Below are 23915 nucleotides of genomic sequence, written 5' to 3'. Positions count from 1 at the left end.
GCAGCTGGTGTACCCCCTTCCCACCCTCACACACTTTCCAACCACTCACTGACTGACTTACTTACTCTCTGTGGTGATATAATATTCTGGTCACTCTTGTCACGTGGCTGCAGGTGATTGAATCCAGGCCTGGGGTCTGTGTGTGGTGAAATTGTTTGGCTGGACGTTGACAGACCATGAACTCACTGCACGTTACCCTGTGGAATAAAGCAAAAAAAAAAAAAAACACAAACGTTTTTATTAAACAGAGATACACTTTCTCACTTGGATTATTTTGATAACTAAAGGAAAAGTTTGCAAAGTTCTCACTAATGGTTTTGGTTGTGATCTAATTGGGTTTTATAATAGATCCACCACAAGCAGACACAGTCACATGACTTTGTTACTCTTTTCTGTTCCCAGATATTTCCAGCTTTCTTTTTGTTCGCCTCGTCAGCAAATATCTCCTCTATTTTTCTTTTTGTATCCCTCGATTCTTCCGTCTTTCATCCCTATCTCTGTCTATCTGTTAATATCCAAACGTCTCCTGACTCAACTCTCCCTTTAAACCCGGGCCAAATAGCTCTTTTATTGTGCTGTGCATATCTTTGCGATGGTGCAGGTATAAGACGTTCTTTTTGTAAATCAACCTGAGCCGAGCTTCCCCTGACATCTGCTACAGTCATTAACATTCTCTTCACCTTCATCTGGTCACAGATATTTCCTGCAGAGTGACATTCAATGACGTGTCAATGACGGAGTCTTTCATTAAGTACATCCTTTGTCTCCATTCAGGTACTACTTTTCTGCGGAGTGACATTCAATGACGGAGTCTTTCATTAAGTACTTCCTTTGTCTCCATTCAGGTACTACTTTAAAGTGCAGGCCAAGAATGTGTTTGGACTGGGACCAGTCAGCGATACACTCACGTATGTCACTGAATCAGGTGTGTACACTGACAACACACTTTTTTTGCAGTTCAAACACGCTGTCAGACGGGAAGTTTGGATTTTGCATCACTTTGCGGAATATTCAGAAAGAAAGTGCACATTCCGATGCAAAATGTCCATGAAAGAAAGTGCAATCTTCGCAAGCCACCAGATGGAGATATCATGGTTTTATCGATGAAAAGATTTTTTGTTCCCACTCCCATAATCAGGGGAATACATTAATCTTGTCTTTGTGTGTTTGGACACTGGTGAAATAATCACATTCTTTCTTCCACAGACGATCCTCTTCTCATCGAAAGGCCACCTGGTGAGTCCACTGCAGCTGCTCCGTCTCTGCTACACAGAGAGTCATCACTTTCTTAAACCAACTGTCTGCCTCTGTTAGAATTTGTCCTCGCTAACGCCTCTCTCCGTGCATTCAGACATCACGTTCAATCAGAGAGAAAGAATTCTGAAGAGTCGGCCAACGAAACCTACCTGCCAACAGTAGCTTATTTCTAATGTCTCCTCCAGTGTATAGTTTGGCCTCTGAATTAGAAATGGCAGAAGTAAGACGTTGCGTAATTGCCAAGAGTTACCAAATGTCATAAAAATATTTCAGGTAGTCCAATGTCTAATATGGAAAAGGGCAGTTTACAGCCTATAAAGTCCCTGCAGGTCACATTAGGAAACAAACTGTTGAAAAACAGTTAGAAATATGAACTCTTTTAAGCTGAGAATTTTTTCTTTTTTCTTTTAGCATTTTCTGTCTAAAGCTACATTGTGCTGTAAATGCGTAAAGAAATACCCCATAGTGTGATACAGACGTGAACCGTTCATTTATTTAAACTGTCTATTAGAAGTAATTGGTAATGTGCTGTCTGCCAGGGAAATGCCTTTGGCCTTTGGTTTTTCTTGTCGTTGGAAGTGTTTGGGACATTTGGGGTTGTAAATATTTATCATTTTGAAAGTTGACACACAGGGTAGCAGCAATGCAACTCCAACACTGCTGGCCAAGTTGATTCAAAATTTAGCAACGAGAAAGGAAAGCTCATTGACCTTTAGCATTTCTGTGAGCTAACGTTAGTTGTTTCAAGATTTGGCAACGAGAAGGGAAAGCTCATTCACCTTTAGCATTTCTGTGAGCTAACGTTTAGACTAACGTCCATCTTTAAGAAGCCTACAGAGCTACAACTCAGTAGCATTCAAGTGATTTTCTAACATTGTTTATGTTATAGCTTATTTGCATATAAAATCAGAATTTGGCAAAAAGCCAAATACAAGGAAACGGACATGGTTTCTTGGAATTTTGTATCCATATATTTGTGACATGAAGTCTGTGTTTGATTTGTTTTGACTCCAGGAGCAGTGAGCAGAGCAGTCCCAGATGAACTTAAATGTCTGGATCAGTCATTATCAACATGTCTGAATTTATTGTTTTGGCCCCGGAACTGTTTGTGATTTATAAACTTATAGCAGCACAAATCTTCATACGGCGTCTAGAATTACTGGATATAAAATGTGATCTGGGTAAAAGAGTGATAACCGCGTTAAACACTCATGTTCCCCTCGTTACGAGGAAAGATGATTTTTCAATTTGTTGATGGAGCCCTTCCTCTCCGGTTGTCTCAGGTGGGGAACCGATCTGGATCCCTTTCACCTTCAAATACAACCCCACCCACAGCAGCTGTAAGGGCAGCCAGTACGTCAAGAGGACGTGGTATAGGAAGTTCGTGGGCGTGGTCCTCTGCAACTCGCTCCGGTACAAGATATTCATGGGAGATGGCCTGAGAGGTAACGTGTCACACGAACACATCACGACTCTCTTTGGCAGTGACCTTAAATGACAGGAAACACTGTGTCTGCAGAGCCTTTCTACAGCATAGGAGACACGTTTGGACAGGGAGAGGACCACTGCCAGTTTGTCGACTCCTACAGGGACGGACGGACAGGCCCGGAATTCCTCTCCAATTATCTGCCCTCAGCACAAGGTAAACAGTCCCAGATGTGACATTTGAGGCTGCGATATTCCGCCCCAAACCGTTAGGACTTTTCCCAACTCTCCCTCTGGCACAGATGTGAAGCAGCAGCATCGATCTTATCCACAAAGAATTCACATGCTGAATGATATTTGACAGAAAGCTCGCTGAAGGCTCTACCAGTGGCTTCTGTGTTTAATCAAAATGTTTCATGTTTCTAATAAGGCGTCATATTAGAAGAATCTGAGAATATTAAGTATTTTCTGTTGAAACAAATGGTTTATAGGCCGACATTGTTTGACTATGTACAGATTCTTGGAAGTGAGTTTAAAGAATATCATGTTCAAAAGCACTTTTTACAAGTCAGCTGGTAAATATTAACACCTTTAAACCCTGACATGGCCTTGGTGTTTTATTTTTCATTTACATTCACAGAATTATTTTCTGCCAAATCTGATTAAAACTAAAACAATATTACATGTACGCCACAAAGTGTCACAACTGCCTTACCTGGATTAAACCCATTTCTGTTCTTCTGGTGCAGGGTACTATCGTGCATACCGACAGCAGCCAGTCACGTTCGGAGTCATTGGCAGACGTACATCCCATCCGTTCGTGGGATGGTATGAATGTGGGGTGCCTATCCCTGGGAAGTGGTAACATAAGGGAAGAAGAAGAAGAAGAGAAGGAAAAAAAAACAAACAAACAAAGATGTCAGTTTCCAAGGCGACTGCTCTGCATCCTGCCGCAGACTCACCCCCTCACTGGTCCTTCCCTCAAAGACTTTTTGCTCATCTCGAGAAAAAGACACCACTACAAATTAATTACAGCTTCACCAAAAGAGAATATAGTACTTGTTAAATAAATAAATAACTCAATGTATATCATTACGATGCACTTTTTTATATTAAGCAGTCTGTATATATGATGGAATAAGAAGCATGTGTGCTCTCGCTTAGTTTAACTCTCGTCCGAAAGCGCTCCTCGTGTTATTGACGACGACGCCAGAGACTGGTCGTTGTCCAGTGTTATTTATCTCACCAATTAATACACACGTGGTCAAACCAGTGACATTGGAACAAGCACAGAGAAAACTCCGAGGCCTGTAAAGTTCTGTTTCACTCACCTCTCGCTGTAACAGCTTCCGATGGCTACGTTTTGTCTCTTCATGCCTGAGAATCAAACGATAGTTTGTTTTTTTTCCATATGTCCTGAAAGCAGAATTCACTCAAAGTTACTGTGTAATTTCCGTTTGTATACAGACAAAGAATAAAGGACCAACTTTTTGCTCAGGAATGATGGGAGACAGAATAAAGTTCTGGAGAAACCACAACCATCAACAAACATGAATCATTATCATATTTTCCTTTTTGCCACATTCCTTTTCTGGCAGGACACACTTTAATCAGACCATTGGGTGAAGTGAGCTTAGAAGGAAAAGCAACTGTTAAAACCTGATGAAATAAAACTATATATATATATATATATATTTATATATATATATATATACTTTCCATATATATATATATTTATATATATATGGAAAGTATTTTGGAAAAAGCACGGGGAAAGAAAATGAATGAAGGAAATACCAGTTCTTTGCCCGGCGAGGATTCGTCTGTCGAACCTTCCTGAGCTGGAAAGTTAGACTCACAGGTTTGTCTGCAAGATTAATTTGAAACACATTTGAACTACAGTCCCATGTAGCACTTATAAACCAGTGTGGTTTATAATCAAAATGTACGTGACAGAAGAAAATACGTGTTTTTTACTATTTGTTGAATCGGCAGTGGGGTGTGATTTTAAATTAAAAGCTTCAAAATAAACAGCACAGACTCCGGTTATATTTAGAAGTAACATTTCCAGGTAGGTTGTCGACTAAATACACCCTAATATATCTATAATATGTCATGCAGTTATTGATATGGAAGATTGTTTTAACAGGCAAAAGAAGAAAAATATTGTGGTGTTTTACAGACAGACAGATTTGTTAAATGAATATAATTTAATGTAAAAATCAACACGAAAGTAACAGATGTAAATATTAGGATTGGAACTTTATTCTATTTGTTAAATAAATATAATTTAATGTAAAAATCAACACCAAAGTAACAGATGTAAATATTAGGATTGGTGTAAAAACAGCATCTACAAGAGGTTCAGTCTCAGTCTGTGGCTTAAGCAGGTCAAGATTTTATATAACAGTGGTTCTCAAAGTGAAGGGACTGGCCCACCTTGGGGGCACGGAGCTATTGTATAGGAGGAGTGCAGGTTTTTTTTTTTTACCTGTGCTACAGTGGAGAAACTGCATTGATTAGTAAGGAATACTGGTGTTTTTATGAATAAAGTTTAATGGTAATTTGAATGTGGTGATGAAGGGTGTTAACAGTAGCCATAAGATTTAACAGGGGGCGCTGCAGAAACATTTTGAAAACCACTGTTCCTCTGAGGAGAGTTGCCCCTCACTTTGGGAACTAAACCAGTTATATTTTCAGAACGGATGCCAACAACAACGTCATTTTTTTTTACTAACTCCTGCCGTTTTACTTCTAGTATTTAAGTTTCACTGCAGAAATCTGTAAAACATGCACAACCTGATCATTTGAAACTAAATATATCCAATTACGTGGTGGCTGTTGGAGAATTAAGTTACTGTTGCTGCCTGCAGGGGCAAAAAAAAAACCCTCACATTGAATAGAATTTCTTTTCAATGCTCAAAGTCAAAGGCTGAGCACAGATTTTTCTGGTTTTAAAACATGAATTATAGTCAGTTGGTGTGAAATGACAGTGGTGAAACAGGATGAAGTCCGATCCAGAGTGGCTCAGTACAACAGTAAACCAGGCTTTAAGTATTTCACAGACAGAACGGAATGAATGGAGAGGATTATTTCATGTTTGTTCTTCATTAATCATTACACCATTTATGCAAACTGAAGATTAATCGCCTTTGTCTTCTCCTCAAGACACGCAGCCGAGCCAAAACTAAGGCCTTTTCCTGTGCTTTTTTGTTTTAATCTAATTTATGATAGTAAGTAGAAAAGCATTTATTTATTTATTCAACATCAACACTGTTTTTCTTGCTGGGCAGGGACAAATCTGAGACTCCTGGCCCACAAATGTTGCCGTCCATCTTTGACTAGGTTAAAGTACCGTGTGTACTCTATATTTTAGCAGACAAAAACATGACCTTGTTCCAGTCTGTTCCCCTGACATGACCTCAAACTCTGCTGGTATCTTTCAATCTCGTTTCCACTTCCTTGTCTGAGCAGCACAGACAGTTTTCCCTGATTGGCTGCGATAAGCTCTCAGATTTGAAATATAGAGGAAGTGCTCACAGGGCAGTTCTGCGTCCGTCCAATTTGTCAACACTGTGGTGGACGACTGTCAGACAGAGACATACAGCCACAGGTGCTGCGTGTGGATAAAAACAGTTCCTGAGCGTTTTGTCTGTGAACGATGAGCCTCTCTTTGCCCCAAAACATTTTTGTTGGCCGCAAACTGAGCAACGTGCCATTTGACTGAATAATGATAGTTCAACTCTCCAGACGCGGTGGAAAAATTCAGTTATGCTTGAATACCAAAGATGGACGAATTCAAATTTGGCATAAACACGAAGATCTTTGCTCAAGGACAAACTGTAAAGTACCAGAGTAACAAAGTCAGAGAAAACAAACAAAGAGAAGGTTGAAAACTTAAAACTAACTTACACGGTAGTACTGAAAAGCAAAGGGCAGGTGCATCCAAGTTAGGGAGCGTTATCAGTCAAACACAGAACTTAACTATGCCAAGACGTGGCTCTGAACTTCATACAACTCTACTGTAATTGCTTTGTTTTTTAGCAAGCAAAATGAGATGCCTTGTTGTGAAAGGTTTCAAAGCTGAGGCAAAAGTAAGAAAAATGAGAAACGATGTTGAATAAAAGATGTGCATTCATAGCTTTTACATAACCTCTTCAAACTGGAATGACTTGCCATTTGAGAATCAACAAAATACTTGCAAAGAGTCTGGAAGGCCATTACCAAACATTCGTTTTAACAACATAACGGATGTGAAGGTGTCACGATAAATCCTCTAGTATGAGATGTAAAAGTACAGACCAAAATTTGATAGACACAAATTGAGAATACTTGTCTTACTGTTGGGTTTCCCGTGTTTCCGAAATACAGTTTTGGTTGTGGTGATTGATACATTTTGATCTACGCTTAATTCTTCTGGCATCACGTGGTGTCTTTTGCTCCAGGGTTTCCACTGTAGCTCTGAAACAATGCTGTGTCGGCAGATTCTGTGATGTGTGCGGTTCTGTTCCACTGCTCTGAAACAATGCTGCGTCAGCAGATTCTGTGATGTGTGCGGTTCTGTAGTTAGCTAACTTTCAACACCAGTTGATCTAGAATCACAATTTACAGCATGGATTAATGGATTAAATGTTGCTTGGATCTCCAAATATGCTAGTCTTTGGTCTGTACTTCTACTTTTCCTGACTATGCTAAGAGTCAGTTAGCTAGCCTAGGTTCTCCATTAGCGTCTTCATTAGCAGTCTGGTCCAAATATGTCACTCTGTCACCCATGTGCTTGGAGCACAGTGAGAGCCATGTTTCACATGTCCTCCAAGTTTGATGTGTCTCTGACAAACTGTCACCGTGGGCTGACCGTAGGGAGCGAGGGCCGAGACAAATTCACAAATGTGGGCCGAGTTTTTGATGCATGCTCAAGTCACCAAAACATGGTTGGTTGTTTTGGATGGGGAAAATAACCCAATGGATGCATTGCAACAGGGGTCCAGCAATGACCCCAATAAGGAGAGGCTGGTGGCAAGAGGAAGGAGTGGAAAAGAAAGCAAACACATCTGCCACAGATGGTGAAATAATCTGCGTATTAATCCGAGTTGTCAATCTGTCGCTCCCTATTGTATCACATCAAATAGCTACTTAAAACGAAATGAAAAGCTGGACATAAATCCATGTAATGTGAGCGAAACTGAAATGTCAGAATCCATTTCATATCGTGTGATCCTCCACTTTGGAGTACCTGCCAAAATAAAGGGGCTTCGGCTGATGGCTGTTACTGCAGCCTGCCAACAGGGGGCGGCTGGGATGTCATGTTTTGACTTTCAGAAGCTGGTAGGCCAACCACATCTATATTGAGTTCCCCTTTTGAAAACATCAATGCAACAAAGAATAGAATATTAAAATCAAATATCTGAATTCTCTGAAGATGCTGGTAAACGCTCCTGCAAACCAACACCACAAGGAGCGTTTTGAGAAACCACAGAGGTTTCCTGAGAAGCCAACACTTGATCAGAGCATCAGGCTATAAACAGATCCAATTCCTTTTGGGAAGCAGAAAAAAAGAAACACAAATGTTTGACTTGAAATCCGTACAAGCATGAAAGAAACCGAATCAACCACACATGCACATCCTGAGCAGCAGCTCAGAGAAACACAGTCCTCCATGAAAATGTTCTTGTAGGACTTCTTCTATTCAGAATAGGACGGAACTTGACAATAGACAGAGCGCTCCCTTGTCCAAGAAGTGTTTCATGAGATTCATGGTCTCAAGGAGGAAGTTTAATGGATAGTTCTCTGTATACTTCCAACCAGATGTGTCCTTACAAACACAGACCTCAAGGTGAAAAAGGTGAAGAACCCCTGGACTAAAGCTCTGTTCTCACACTTGCTGACGTTCTTGCTGTAAGGCACAATCACTGACCCCTCATCCACCATGTGGCCACACACACACACACACACACTCACCATGTGGCCCCACACACACACACCAATGGTTCACCTTTGACCAAACACTAATAAAAAGTCTTTACAAGCCTGTATAAAGCTTATTCTGTGAGAACACACAAACTTCAGTCCCCTTCTGGGAGGAGTTTGACGTCTTCTGGGCGTCTCGCCCTGGAAGGAGACGGACTCTCTGGTCCAGTTATCATTTTCTCCTATTACTAAAAAGTTCACTTTGTCATTCACAAATACTACTTTTCACCGTGTGGTATTAAGTTGTGATGTGTTGCATCTGCTTTGATCAAGGAGAGGAGCCAACAATTGAGAAAGTCAGAGATAAATCAGTATCAACTCATCACACACACACACACACACCATCGCAGACAGAATCTTTCAATTTTCTTTTAAGATGTTAGAGTTTATCTCATTTCCTGCCAAAACTAATAACGTGACATTCATCCTTGACATGACACAGCACTGAACTGTCACATCGTATCACACTGTCAGCTTTTTTCCACAGCATGTCACATCCTCAGCAGTTTTCGGCCCAGTCTGTGCTCAAAGTCAACTGCAGATCCTTTATATTAAATCAGGGCAGAAGGCCACTCTCCCTTGATTGAAACCAGGGCCGTCTACTCTCCACATGTGGATCCTCCGTTCAAAACTCTGTTACTTTTCAGACCAGCTGCTCAGTGCCAGTGAGGCGCTCCTGGCTTTGTTATGTCAGTTTAAAATAAAAAAAGATGTAATTTCTATACATTTCGCCATAAAATAACATTAACAATTTCAACAATAATTAAAAAATAATGTTACAACCTCAGAGCTAGTCCCCATCTGCGGTGGTGAAGGAATGCAGTCTTGTAGTTTTCCACATGCTGATTTTTTTTCTTTTCTTCTTCTCTCAAATAGAAATGGGTCACATGCTGGAAAAAGTTAGACTTCATTCTGCTGGGCTGAAATCATCGCGTGAATCAGCTGAAGCATGAAAAGAGAAAAGCAAGAGAGGAAAAGTGCGAGAATTGGTTACTTTTTTAAACGGGACAAGATTTTTATTTATTTGTACAAAGATTGTTTTGTTTGTTTCTGCGTCGAAATATACATCAGTGTTTTGTTATTTTTGAGTGAGAACTTTCTTATGTTCATTTTATATTCCTATAGATGCAGTAGCAGATTCTTACCACCACGTAGCTTTGGAACAAGTTGTTAACTTGCAAATTACACCTTTTATCATCATAATAAAGTTAGTTTATTATTCTTTTTATAGTTAGATAAACCTAATGTGTCCAAAGTTTAGGCAAATGACTCCACATTAACACATCCACACACACACACACACACCTCAACGTTTCTTTGAAGTGTTGACTCTGGCCTTTCCATCTTCATGGAGGAAATACTTTGAACATTAAATCATTCTGCAGAGCTGTGGACGGAGCTGGGAGACAATTCTCTGAGGGTTTGTCATCAATTACACCTCGGTGCACAGAAAAACACTGATTATTAAAAAATAATCCATTTCATTTGCACAGTGTCCTCAGGTCTGATTTAGCTCGTGCACATTTGTAAATGTCTTGTATTTGTTTGGAGAGACTGGACTGGACGGTACTCTTCACTCCTTTCCCTGAGCTCTCTCGTCTGCTGCACCGGGGCCAAATGGAGACGGTCCAGTTCTAAAAGATTGGACAAAAAATTGGTCATCCATCACACGTCTGATTAATTTTTAAACTTTAACGTGTCTCGAGTTTGGCATGTGAATATTTACTTTAATATTTTCCCTAATTACTTGGGAGTAAAAACACAAATCCAGTCTGACATGTATTCAAACGTTCTCAGCTCAGTGTTGTTTATTGTTTCTTAATAACGTGGAAAAACTTCATTGTCCTTGGAAAGAGTTTATGAGCAGGAGGAGGAGTTTTAATGGAGTTAGAGGGTAAGAAATTCATTTAAAATATCAATATTGCATTCAAACTGGGATTGTAGCCGGGGGTTCCCAAACTTTTCCACGCCAAGCCCCCCCCCACTCCCCTTTGAAAACCCACAGACATCAACTAATAGAATTGATTTTCTCATTTTTATTCACTATTCAATAATTATTACAGGTGTTTCAGCTTTCACACGAGGTGCGTTCAGGTACCATTAGAAACTTGGGAATCTGGCAGTTTACATGTTGTACAGTTCAGGGCAAATGGTTATGAAAAATAATTAAATATTTATCTTCTTCTGTATTTTCTTATCTTTCATCAAATTTTCTAAGGCCCGGTTTCCGTCCTACTTCAAGAACAACTGCTTTTAGCACCGATTTTCTAAGGCCCGGTTTGCGTCCCACTTCAAGAACAACTGCTTTTAGCACCGCCACCTGCAAGGGCGAGAGGATGAGGTCCAAGCTCTTCGTTTATAAATGAGTTCTGTAAGTTTGTCTACTGTGGAGAGGAGGTATGTTAAGGAAAGTTGGCCGCTGGAGCATGAACAACAAGACCAGGATGATCAAAAACAGGAGTGCAGAGAAAACAGCCTGTCCCACTAAAAAAAGGATGTTGATGGAAACAAAAACAGCCATAAAGAAGAATATCTGGGAGTTCTCAAGTGCTCAGAGACATAATATTTACTCAACTCCAAGATGACACAAGGGGAAGGCTGAAAATAATGAGCTCTAGTTGTTTTTCTGCTCTCTGCTCTCTGATCTGTTGATGGATGAAAGTAGACTCCAATTGTCAAGTACAGTCTGAGCTCACTGTTAAAGTCGGTCATGAGCGCGGGCCGCTGCTGAGCTCTGTAGTTATATCACTATCACTCTGGCACACGGACACGTCACGCGCAACAACAACAACAACAAAAAACCTGCAGTGAAAACCAAGAGGTCACGGTGGAGAAATCGATAGTGGTCACCCTCTTCAGAATCCATCAACTGTACAGCTGCTGTTTTCTCCATTTCTGAAGAAGACATGATGGTGTAGGAGGGCGTGATAGAGGGTGAGGGGGTGCGGGGCAGGCAGGGGCGCTGTGTAGTACCGTCAACTTCTTCTCTTTCACAAAATCTCGTAGACAAGACTGTGCCAAGTCTGAGCAAGAGTGAAACTGTGAATTGAGGTCATGTTTTTGGGGCAAACTGCTTTCCAGGTAATCAGGTCAGCTTGGTTAGAAAGCGTTGCCCCGTATCCCAGCTCTGTCAGCAGCAAACCCATTTAACGATGTGTGCGTCCAAAATTACTCTGGGCGATGGAATTAAACCTGGAACAACACCGGACGTCAGACGTGGTTATGTTGCGCCGGGAGACGTATTTTTCTTTCGCTGAAGCGTGGATGTAGATTGCTGCATGTGAGGTCTGGTAAGACTTGAATTTCTCCTCATGAGTGATTATTTGCACCGACGCGTAGTTCAGAAACAATTACATACACATTTGCCAATTCATTCATTAATCCCCTGCACACCTTCGAGGAAATTCAGTTTTGTCTTCCATTTCAATAAATCAAATCCTTAATCCAATGGTTTGTGGATCTTATTTGTTTTACTGGCTCATAAACCACAGAGAAAGGATTAGGTTAACTGCTCCCACGGCTTTGGTTTGTTTGCTGACTAAACCCGATTGTCATCAAACCCTACACTCTAGGTTTGATAAGATTACGTTGTGGGGCCTTTACAGTCCCCATGTGGCCACTTCTCACTCTGGGATTGATTAATAAGGCTCTGAAGCTGCAGACGGCCCGGACACATGTACTTCATCTGCTGTGGTTCCTCTGCTTGACCTCCGTGATGAACAGACACTGCTACAGGAGAATGATGCAGTTTAGCCACGGGGTTTGTTCCTTCTTCTCTGATCCTGATGATGATGACGACGACGAGAGACGAGCTCACGTAAATAAATCACTGCTGAGAGGTTAATTGAGAGGCTAACCAGTTCATCTTTTCAGGGCCGATGATGACAAATTATTCAGAGGAAAGTGAGTGGAAAGAAAAGGAAAATGAGTTCAGGAAAGACTAGGCTCCAACTCTTCAATAACTGTCGGCGTGAAACACAACAGTGGAGCTAACGTTTAGTGCCAGCGAAATTAATAAAACGAAGCTCAGTTTCAGTGAAACTGTAATGAAATAATTTTCTTATTTCTTTCTTGATTTTGAGTTGACTATTTTTTTTTAGTTTCTGCCCAATATTAATATAAAATGCTTCTGCCATGATTAAAAAGGGGAATTTTTGTTCTTACAACGATAGCAGGCATTAAGGAACTGTTGATAAGAGTCAATAGTTCCATGACTGTTCCCAAGGCTGGTGGGTTTGTTTTGTTGTGACAATACACACGTTTCCATACAGTGAACTCATCTGACACTGCTCTCCATAGCTTGGGCACAGTGAATCGTTTTTGGATTTAAGCTCATTAAATCACCTCCACTGCTCTCGTCAAACGCCAAGTTGCTCAAATTTTCTATTACTTCATTATTATCCTCGACCTCTGCAGCAGATACACAATACGTCATTGGAAAAGTCTGTGCCAGTGTAGGCCGGGGGCCGGCAGCAGCTTTTCCTGATAATCAAAACACAAAGTTGGCACAAGTGTCTACCTTTGACAAGTTTATTGTTCTGGAAGACGTGTTTTAACTCTCCAACACGGTGGCCCCAAATGTAGGGTTAAAGACTAAACTGCACCCGCGTCACTGAGGCTAGTTAAATATTTACACTGTGCTAATATGACTTTTTTTTTTTTGTTCCAAAATATTCAGTAATGATCGCGTGCACAAGGTGGCACTGAAGCAAACACAAACGTCCCAGTGAAATCAGTTACAGCTGAGTTCAATTTGTCATTTTCGATGTGCCCTTAAAGTCAACATTAATTGTTCTGGCACTCTATGAAATGGACTCATGACAAGAGTTGTTGATACTTCCCTTTAACTACTGGCAGGAAACTGAAGTAAGTAAACGATTAGTTAGTTTTTCTTTTGTCTCCTCCAGGCAAGGAAATGACACAATGAACCCAAACTAAGACTGGATTGATGAAGATCAGTCACAAACACAGTTTCAGCAGGTTAGCCTAACAGCTAACAATGGCTCAGAGGGGTTTTAACGCCTCTCTCCTGTCTGCTCTGTACTTCATCGCCAGATAATAACTTAATAATAACACAAGTTCAATTTCATCAAACTAAGCCAAGCCTAACTTTTGGGAGCCAAACTGTATGATACCCAAACCTCCTGTCCCAACACTGATCCCATTAAACCTTGATGTGGAAGTTGGCCTTTTTGATGCAGTTGACTCATGTCTGAGCAAAGACTATAACTGGCTGTAAAATAGATTGTAAAACTTTATCACATTTGGTAATTGGACGGGCCGACACCTCAAACTGCATAACCAGCAAAGCAGCATGAAGTCACTTAGTGAGTTTATATAACATTACGGAGGTTTAGTTGTGTTTTTTTTTAGCCTGAATAAAACTGGACTTTTGCAAAAACTTAAAACCTTAAAGTGAATTTTGTTGATGTTGGACTAATTCTAATTCTCATTGCATGTCATCTGCCTCAACAGTTGGAATGAAGTCACAGAATTCTCAACAGAATATTAGTGATATCTGGTAAAAATCCAGTTCTTAAAACAATATGGGCACTTTTTAATTAGCCTAATTTTAACAAACAGCTACACAGCAGTTATGGAACTCTAATGCCAAAATAAACATTTTAAAAATCTATAAAATAAATAAAAGTAAATTAAATTTACCTCTAAAACCAGAAGGTAAGTTGAAGTACTCCCAGGTTCCTCCCCCAGGATCCAGAGGGAGCTACAGATGTTCCTGTCCGTGTCTTATTTACAGTCTATGTGTAAACTCCATAAACAAAGTACAGTTGAGCAGATGCCCAGTACAAAGCAGACCTGTCGATGCCTGTAAGCAAAGAATGGAAACTGTTTGGGGTTAATATGCCTGTGTCTAAACATGTCAAGCCGACTTATTTCTCTTGGCCACGTGTTAATTCGAGGTGGAATAAGTGCATTAAGCTGTTGGAAGTCTTACCCATATTTACTTATGTGCTCGAAAACTGCACTTCAGCTGCTGCCGTCCTTCAGAGTCGGAAAAGCTTGTGCTGAAATTGGCAGAAACAAGTGAACGTTAGCAAGTTACACACACACATTAAGTGTATATATATATATATATATATATATATGTATGTCAGGCTAAAATAACTTATATGTTCAAAATAAAAACTTGGCTTTATTCACCATTGAACATACTGAAAACACAGCGCCGGTGTGTGTGAATTATTCATAGTCTTTATAGTCTTGAGTGTAACAGGAGAAAAACTTCACTGTGATTATTACTTATTGCTGTTTTTACATAACTGATGCCCTAGCCCCACTCTTGAAAACAGTCATGACGCCCCTGTGTACAGTGTCATTTAACAGCGTCCTTGAACGTTCGAACAACAGTTCCTCTAATGCACCACGTAAGCTGAATGAAAAGTACAGCATTGTTACATGAAGTGCGTTCTCTTGCCTTCTCAGTTCTTCCCAGCTTGCTCTCCTCTTACGCCAACACTTTTATACTCGTTCCCACCCTTTCTCATGTTCGGAGTTGTAACTGTTACACCCTTTTGCCAAAGGCTGAGGAAACAGACGGTCAGAGAGCACAACAACACTCGAAGAAGATCAGGATTTACAGCCCCTAGTTTTTCAAGTGTAATACGTAATAACATTGGTCCTTGGGTTCTTGATAGATGCAGTTACTTATCATTTAACTGCAATTGGAAAGCACCTCCGGGACAAGATTTATTTATACACAGAGGGACACTAACAGATGTGGGATAAACACAAAGACAAGTACTTCCTTGTGTGCAGACAAACACTGGCCATGAGCCTGAAAATGAGAGCTGACACGAACATCAAAACCTCTTCTGCGGGGGTCCCCACAGGACAACGGAGAACCTTTATGAGAAGGGATTGAAAAAACGACTAAATTCACCTTTTAAAAAAAACAAACTGGATTTAATCACATTCAAATAATTAATCAAAATGATGGAAGATTCTGAATTATAATTGTTCCAAATTAGAACCTGGAAAATGTTTCTACCATACAAAATAAATGAACAATGAAAAAACATCTTGCAAAGCCATCTCTTACTGAGGGGAAGTGATACATGGAAATTCTAGAATGCACTTTCCAAAGACGGCACTCGGAGCAATAATTTCAACGGACTTTACGACTTATTAATCATGGCATTAAAAATGTCCTCCAACGTGGATGTTGTGAAAGTGTAGGCTCTGCTCCTTGTCTGCTGATTGGCCGGGACTTCCAGCTCTGCTTTTGGAAAAGTCACATCACAACAGGAGCTGTCTGAAAGTGTTGGCTGACTGACGCAGGGCTGCAGCCAACACGGAAGCAATATAATATGGCATGTACAGTATATAAAACGCGGTGGTGTAACTTTATAGTGACATTTAAATGGTGGGATCCTTTGAACAGTTGAGTAAAAATAACTTACTGGTCCAAATGACTGCACTGGTTTCACAGCCCACAACAGTACACAACACTGCACATCCATAACATGTTGCATGAAAGACGGACCACAGTGGAATATTCAGAAGCAAGAAAAACAGATGCAGCAGTGCCTCTCTGGACGAATCAAAACAGGGGCTGATAGGAAAATGAAGGAATGTTTTTTACCTCCATCAGAGGATGGAGACACAACTCCACATAAACAGCCATATATCTACTTGTCTGCGGGTGGTGTGAAGAAGCAGTGGTTTCGCTAACGTATCCTCCAGAATACCATCTCTACATGGTGTTGACATGAATGTGAATTTATATCTACACTGTCATTTATCCCACCTGGCTTTAAATGTGATCAGCATAATGAGCTGTTAAATCTAGAAAGGCATTGGAATCAGCTACCGGCTGAATACAGCCATATGTCATCAGATTGTTACCTTTACAGAGAGCATGCAGGAATTCTCAGATTAGTAGTAGTAAAGCATGTCATTTGTTTCCATATAAAAAGTGTTTTTAAAGTAAATAGTTTTGGTTAAATATAGCACATTACATTAGGACTACATAGGACTATGAGAATACATGACTAGTCACATTAAAAAAAACGAGAGAAAGGCAGAGACAGGGAGCACCTGACAATCTAGACCTGCTGCTTCTGCAGTGAGTTCAGGAAACTCTGCTTGGTAAATCATTTAAGAGTGAGGATGAGGTCATGCACGTGGTGTTTTTAACCAATTCCACTGATGCTCAGTTCTTCACAGGGAAGCAGACAGAAGAAGTTAGGAGGGGACCAGAGGACATCTGCCTCCTAAATGACCTGACATTAAGGAGTAAATTGGTTGTGAACTCCTGCAGAGACGGAGCCTCATCCAAAGTCACATATGAGGTCCATATGGAGGAGAGAAGGAGTGAGGGGAACAACAAGAGCCCGTGCCTGTCCACAAGGCTGTGTTTGAGGAGAGGGACAGGAGTGGGAACACTAGCCGAGACAGTGGGAAGAACGCTTCAAGGGCTTATTTTTCTGCCCGACTACAGGTTCAACTGCCAGTGTTGCATCTGGTTCAGAACAAAAGCAGTCGCTATGGAAAAATCCTAGTCTCTCTCTCTTCCTCCCTCTCACACACACACACACACACATGCATCAGACTGACCTCTTACATAACCAGCTGATATGAACTCACCCACACAAGTCACGTCACGTCATCCAGACGTCTTCCTCTCTGGTCTTCCCTGACAAGCACATTCAGAAGTTTTAGTTTAAACAAACTTCTTGGAACGGTGTTCTTTTTTATAACCTTGTCGACCCTGGACCCCAAAAAGGACAAGTGTTATTTTACACTACATTACAGGAGGACAATAAAAAAAAACACTGTTTCTTTAGGGCTAATGTTTTTTGTTTTTTCTCCTGCTTCTCTTTTAGACAGAAAATAAAAAACTACTTCTTCTCTTGTGACTGGGTCAGTTTTTCCACACTGCTCCCTGCTGCTCCTACTTTTCCATGTGGAGATGTGTTTAGACTGACAATGAAATATAACAGAGCAGAATGATGGATGGATTCTGATGGATTCCTGCAGAAAACACAGACAAACCAAGTTCTCTCTGCCCAAAGCATGATCTCACTGTATGTGACATATGAAGTCAGTTAATAGCAGCAGTTCACGTGAAAACACTTGTGACTATTAAATTGCACTCAACATTCCAGATAATGAGTTGATGTTTTTCTACGAAGACTCCCAGTTGTCTTCGGACATCAGATATGCTTCACTACTGGTCAGAGGCTTGTGCGTAATCTTGGACGAGAAAAAAAACAAAACAATATTTTGATTATTTCTTTTTTGAATTACTGTGTCAGCCTGACATCCAATCCCAGCTGTGGTCAACACATGTACCTTCAAGCAAGACGTTTTCTGCTTCACTTGATACAGTAGTTGATTAGCATAATCATTTCCACACACTGTGTTGGGAGCAGCAGGATGCCTGTATATTTCTTGCATTTAATAAAAGCATGTGCATGGAGACATGATTTACTGTTTATACAAAACTGTGCCTTTTTTGCATGTTAAAATGTTTAAATAAAGGGGGAAAAACTCAAACTCACAAAAATACCACACAGAGATAAAACCATCATTCACACCTATGGGTTAATTAAGAGTGAAACCTGCAAACTCAATACAGAAAGATCAACCAGGGATCCAACTGACGGACCAGTGATCTTCTGGCACTAAAGGGAATCGTTCTACTGACATTTTCCACCATGTGGCCCATTTTAGCACCCAACATACGCATGGACGACAGAAGCAGTAGAAAAAAATGTAATCTTTGGTTCTCCGACTCCATAAAATGACATCACTGCAATTCATACTCTGTTGGTTCTCCGATTCCATAAAATGACATCACTGCAATTCATACTCCTGACCAGAATCATTTGAATGCACACTGATCTGAACAGAAGTCCTTCTGGCACAAGACAAACTTCCTGCACACTGAGTTAAGGCAGACTTTATGAGGATTAAACTACAGATGCTACTGTAAAGTCCTCCATCGCACTTGTTGTGTGCAGACAGAGGGTGATTGATTCCATCGCACTTGTTGTTGTGTGCAGACAGAGGGTGATTGAAAAAGGCCTGTGATGTTCCAGGTATAGCCACGGGAGATGTACGGCCTGGAAGGCAGGCTTCCGCTGACTTTCTGATCTTATTCCTCCTCTCACAGGGCCTGTTTTGTCTGCAGAAATGTTTTTGAGAAGATCCCTCTTCATCTCACCTCCCTGGAGGAACATTTTTGCCGCTAACACAGCCAGCTTTCCACCGTGTACTGCTGCAGGTTTGGAGGTAAAATAAAAAGTACAGACACAGCTCCATGTGTTGGCATGTACAAATCTGACCAATACAATTTATGTCTTGTTCCACCTCATGAACATGCAACTTTGATCAGGATCGCAGTGGTCGGGTTCACAGATGAAACACCGCCGCTCTGCTCAAGTCATTGACTCCACAGACGGAAACCAGTTTCCGCCTCCCCTGCACCACAGCATTCCATGGTGTCATCGCTACCATTTTGACATGGTTATCAAAATGCAGTGTTATTGTAACGTGGTTAGTTGATAATCTAGGAATGTGTTTAAAAAAGCCATTCCATTTTAACAACTCGTAGGAGGAGCCAATAAGTGAGGCCCGTGCAACTCATCAACACTGACTCTGATTCTGACTCAAACGTATACAATTGGACCACAGCTTGTTTGTGTGCAGTTTGCCAATGTCTTGACAGTTTGCCATACCTGTCAGAATGGTGTACACTACCATATTGTGCATGTGCACCAATGAAAAAACACCCAATTAATCATGTGCTTGTCACAATCATCAGATCAGATTTACTGGCACCCAATCCCTCTCAAAACTCCCCCCAAAAATGAGGTGAGCAGAGCGCATAGTGACATCACAATCTAACAGTACCGGTAGAGAAACTGTCCAGCTTGTTAAGAGGTGTGTTAAGAATTCAGCTGTTCTCAATCTTTTGTTTGTTTTTTTTTTAACCAAAGCATGTTCCATCCGAACATGAAGGATCGATATCAATTAGCATCAAAGTACCAAAATATTTCCCCAAAGAAAATGACCTTTTCTGCTCAAAGGGACAGCCCCGTGCCTGATCAGACGTCTGGAAGTCCTGCTGCACGGAGGCAACAGGTTTCCATGACGATTCTATAGTCGTTAGGATTTCTCCAGACTCTCTCTCCACATCTTTTTCCTCATATCTGGAGCACCCAGCCAAAGACGACTGCTTTTGTGCTGACTCTGAGAATAGGATGAGAGGACCCGGCCAGGTTTGGACAGAAAAATATATCCGCTTGCTTGATTAAATCCAATGGGATTAGAGAATCAAAATCCAAGAGGCGCCACTGCCAAGATGAATAACACGGAAATGGAGGAGACTGCTTTTGAAATATGGAGGTAGAGAAAGAAAACACTTTTCAACAAGGTACTGGGATTAGAGAGAGCTTTCATGACTTTAAGCCTGCTCCAAACTGATGAGTCTGAAGATGAATTCTCAGAGCAAACCCAATGTTGATCAATTTATGGAGACAGAGCTCAGGGATCTTTGTGCATATCCTCGTATGAGCCACATTTGGCAGAGCGTTCTATTTTTAAAAAGTAAGGGATCTCCATGTGGATTTGTCAGGGCTGGATCAATCCCACACAAACTCATTTGACCTCAGTTCAGCATTCTTTTTTTTTTACTATCACACTGCTGCCTGACATGACCACGAGTCTACACCTCGACTGCCGAGAGTGATGTTACATAACCGAGAAGATCTAACACAACGGTTACACCCTCTCACTAAAAACACAATCTCTTTCTTTTTAAAGGGAACAAACTTTCTCCTGGAAAAGATTTCAAGGTACAGAAATGTTAATTGCGCAGAGAAAAAAATCACCAACAGGGCCACAGAGAACGAGTCCTACAGAGATGATAAAATATGCTTCACACGCCATTACTTTACTCAAGCCTCTGAGGATGCGTCTCGGACTGTTTAGTCTTTGCAGCAGCCATGACCAATCAATCACCTGTGAGCCTGAGGTACCGAAGTTTTCCTCAAAATCCCACAGCTCCAGACGCACTCAAACTTCTTGTTCCTGGCTTTAATTGCCTGTTGGACAGCTGCTCCTTGCTTTAAGCACTTAGACTCAGACTAGAATGAGTGGACTTTGCTCCGTAGCCCGTTCTGCCAGGAAACTTCTACCTCTGTGATGTTGATCTATTTCTAACAGATTTTTCTGTCTAAAATTGGCAATGACAGCTTTTATATTGGGTAAAGATGATAAATAATCCACGTCAAGGACTACTTTGGGACAGCTTTGCTGAGTGGAGGTTTGTCAGGTTTTAGATAGATAGACAAATATACTTTATTGACACCACGCTGGGCAATTACAGTAATAAAAGATGATGACAAGAGCAGGAAATATGGAGCCAGATAAACGCGAACACGACAACCTTGTGGCTTCAAAACAAACATGTACCGCATGCATACATCACACAACAGCAGTGCCAGTGTGCTGCCTATACAGCTCCAACAATGTTTTTTAAAATTGCTATGAAACATAATACTGTAATACTGTGATTTTTAACATTGTCTCATATTGACATCCAAGTACTGCGGAGCACAGGTTTGAAGCCCGTCTAAATACCTTCATAAATATTAGAGCAACAACTAAGTCTGTGCCTGTCATTTAACTAATAAATATATTTCCATTTGTACAATTTGGAAACACTGGTAGTGCCTTAGAGACCAGCTCTGCTGCACGTCACATCACTGAGATTATCACCGATAACCAGTAGGAAGGACTAGTTTAGAAATGAGGACGGGATCAGTAGGATCGCTGAGGTAGACTGGAAATAATGTGCTGAGGACAGATAGTGGACGTATCAAAGAAGGAATGGTAGGGATGGAGCTGCCAAACAGGAAGACAAAAGGCATAAAATAGAAAAATGATGGAGACAAGATTGAAGGTAATTTAAAAATCAACTTGGCTGATAGAACAGATGTAGGGACTGGGATGAAAGGAGCAGCTGAAAGTGAAGAAGGCTTTGGCTTTCTTACTTAATTGTTTTTTTTTTTGTTTTGTTTGTTTGTCTTTTAGCTAACATCACTTTTGAGGTTGCTCTCTATATAATCCACAGCAAAGCCTGAGGATCTTTTTTTGTAAGGTTTTCCTTATCCAAAACCAGAGTCTGATAATCTTTTGAAGATTTTCTCTCTTTTTGAACAAACATACTCAATTCTCCAAGGTTCTGGCTGGATATTTGCCTCACATTCCAGAGGAAAAGTTCAGTACAGGACCTAAAGACAAGCTTTTACCACATTATGAAGCATCAAAGATTTGTAACAACCTCAGTCTCAAATTTTTTGCAGAAGAAAAAGTTAAATGTTTGAAAGGTGTTACTTATAAATGGTCAAAACATGTCAAATAACCCCTTCTGCTAATAGCTGGAAATTCCATCACGTTCGTAGTGGACTACAAATGAATTCAAGCACAGAGCTGAACAGGTTTGTGGAGATATTTCCATGTCTGTTTACACTGAAAACTGGTTTAAGTTTTTCCCCCCGACAAAACTTGACAAAAATGAAAGGAAGGAGAATTAAAGAAATAAGATTTAACAGCAGTTAAACCCAATGACTGTGACATTTTCCCAATTTTTTCCCCATCTTTCCTTCCAGAAGTTAAAGAAACTCTATCCTTAACAGGTTTCATTTTTTTATAAGTCATGGATGAAGAGTCGAAGAGGAAAATAATTATTGGCACAGTCAGAATTCTTCAGAGTGAGAGTAGACCACATTCACACAAACACTGAATTATAAGTGGCCATACTAAGTAGTGTTCATTTAGGTAGGAAATCCCAAATGAATAGACTTCTGAAAGGTTAGTGTGAGTGTAACTGAATTTAATTATTTACTTTATCACTGAAAATGTGTCTTTAAACATAAAACATTTAATATCACCCAGTTTATAAACTATAAACGAATCCTTCAAGAAAAATAACTTAATAACAAAAAAGTACAGTCTCTGTCAAGTAGCTGGGTACATTTAATGCAAAAATGAATGCGTAGAGTTTACTTTACCGCCCCCCCCCCCCCCCCCAGCGCATTTCAAGAACCTGAATCTGATGAACTTTGGAGAAACACTGCCCTCTTCCGGTTATACTATTGAACAGCATACAATGGGTGTGTCCATTATGGAGCTGTTCAAGTCTGGTTGTTTAAGTCTGTTTGGTAAAATGGACAAAATGCAACACATGGCAAAACACAACAGATACTAAGGGCTCCAGCAAATACCACATATCCCATGGGCTAAACACAGAGTAACCATTACAAGGTACAAATAAATGCCATAACTCACCAGGTAACCGACGACTGCTGCTTCTCTAAATAGTATCAGGTGGTCTTGGAGACTTAAAGGGCGGGAAAAAAGCTTTATGACCAAAAAATTGTAATATAAGGGATTTAAAATATAATTTCAGACCTCCAAATTAGAATTATTATTATTATGTGTTACAGAGCATCGCATTTGAATTATTACGGTCAAGCTATACGTGAAAACAAATAAAAACAAACTGGATAATTAACTTACTTCAAATTTACGTTGACAAACGGTAAATAAAAAGGACGTTACAAAGACTCTTAACGTTAAATATCTGATTTGCTCATTTCTACGTTGCCGCTACTCTCCATACCTTTATATCACGTGTGAAACTAGGTCCAATTTTGGTTTAGATAAAACAGGTACAAGGTGCCATACCATTTGACTGCGTGCGACCACAATTATCGCCCGGGCGGAAACATGGCTATTTTGATAGTTGCCCTACAAAACCCTTAAAACCATACGTTAAAAAAATTAAAAACTAAAAATGAAGTATTTGATGCAAGAACGCAACAAAATCACACGTGCAATATACCTCAAGTTGTAACGTAGGCTTGTTGTCATAGAAACACGGTGGGAACACGTGGACACGTTTTCCTTCTGTCCAAATACTTCTAAATGTGTAATTCTTTCAACTGACGAAACATGAACTCGGACTCCTCGTCAATCCCAAACCTAATTTGTCTCTGTGAATCACAATAGGGTACATATGTCTTCAATAACTTGTTCTGTAATTATTTCTGGGTTGCAGACCTGCGTGGGGAATCAAAACAGGTTGGATTTAATATTTATATACATGCAATGGAGATTACTATAGATATCACACCTGAGTTGTAGTTCATTTGTAGTTGGACCAACATGACTATATTAATGTTATGGCCCTACATACAACACAACAGAAACACACTCAGCAGTTTTTAATAAAA

At 40.4% G+C, this 23915-nt stretch overlaps 1 protein-coding gene and 1 long non-coding RNA gene across 7 annotated transcripts in view; one reads left to right on the top strand and one right to left on the bottom strand.

Annotated features, from left to right (window-relative positions):
• Positions 1 to 4220, top strand: part of fndc1 (fibronectin type III domain containing 1) — a 33394-nt gene extending 29174 nt beyond the window's left edge. For all 3 annotated transcript variants that reach the window (XM_017033620.2, XM_008313124.3, XM_008313123.3), the window contains 5 exons: positions 846 to 925; positions 1207 to 1236; positions 2541 to 2702; positions 2777 to 2899; positions 3432 to 4220. In XM_017033620.2, the coding sequence (XP_016889109.1) occupies positions 846 to 925; positions 1207 to 1236; positions 2541 to 2702; positions 2777 to 2899; positions 3432 to 3547 (511 nt within the window). In that variant the 3' untranslated portion in view covers positions 3548 to 4220. The remainder of the gene's footprint in view (positions 1 to 845; positions 926 to 1206; positions 1237 to 2540; positions 2703 to 2776; positions 2900 to 3431) is intronic.
• LOC103380977 (uncharacterized) lies at positions 4013 to 23909 on the bottom strand. 4 transcript variants are annotated; one of them, XR_001760255.2, is made up of 8 exons: positions 23303 to 23909; positions 22969 to 23020; positions 14606 to 14675; positions 14314 to 14496; positions 9955 to 10283; positions 9433 to 9591; positions 4480 to 4549; positions 4013 to 4098 (listed from the first exon to the last, which is right to left on the bottom strand). It is a non-coding gene; the product is annotated as an uncharacterized LOC103380977 (long non-coding RNA). The 4 variants fall into 4 exon arrangements; XR_001760254.2 differs by having other exon boundaries at positions 22969 to 23909; XR_521740.3 differs by having other exon boundaries at positions 14314 to 14476; positions 22969 to 23909.
• Between the last annotated feature and the right edge of the window lie 6 nt (positions 23910 to 23915).

This window comes from Cynoglossus semilaevis, chromosome 7, assembly GCF_000523025.1.
Source record: "Cynoglossus semilaevis isolate Cse_v1.0 chromosome 7, Cse_v1.0, whole genome shotgun sequence".
NCBI classification, from domain to species: domain Eukaryota; kingdom Metazoa; phylum Chordata; class Actinopteri; order Pleuronectiformes; family Cynoglossidae; genus Cynoglossus; species Cynoglossus semilaevis.
The sequence above is the reverse complement of the archived record's forward strand: the minus strand, read 5'-3'. Positions and strand labels throughout refer to the sequence as shown.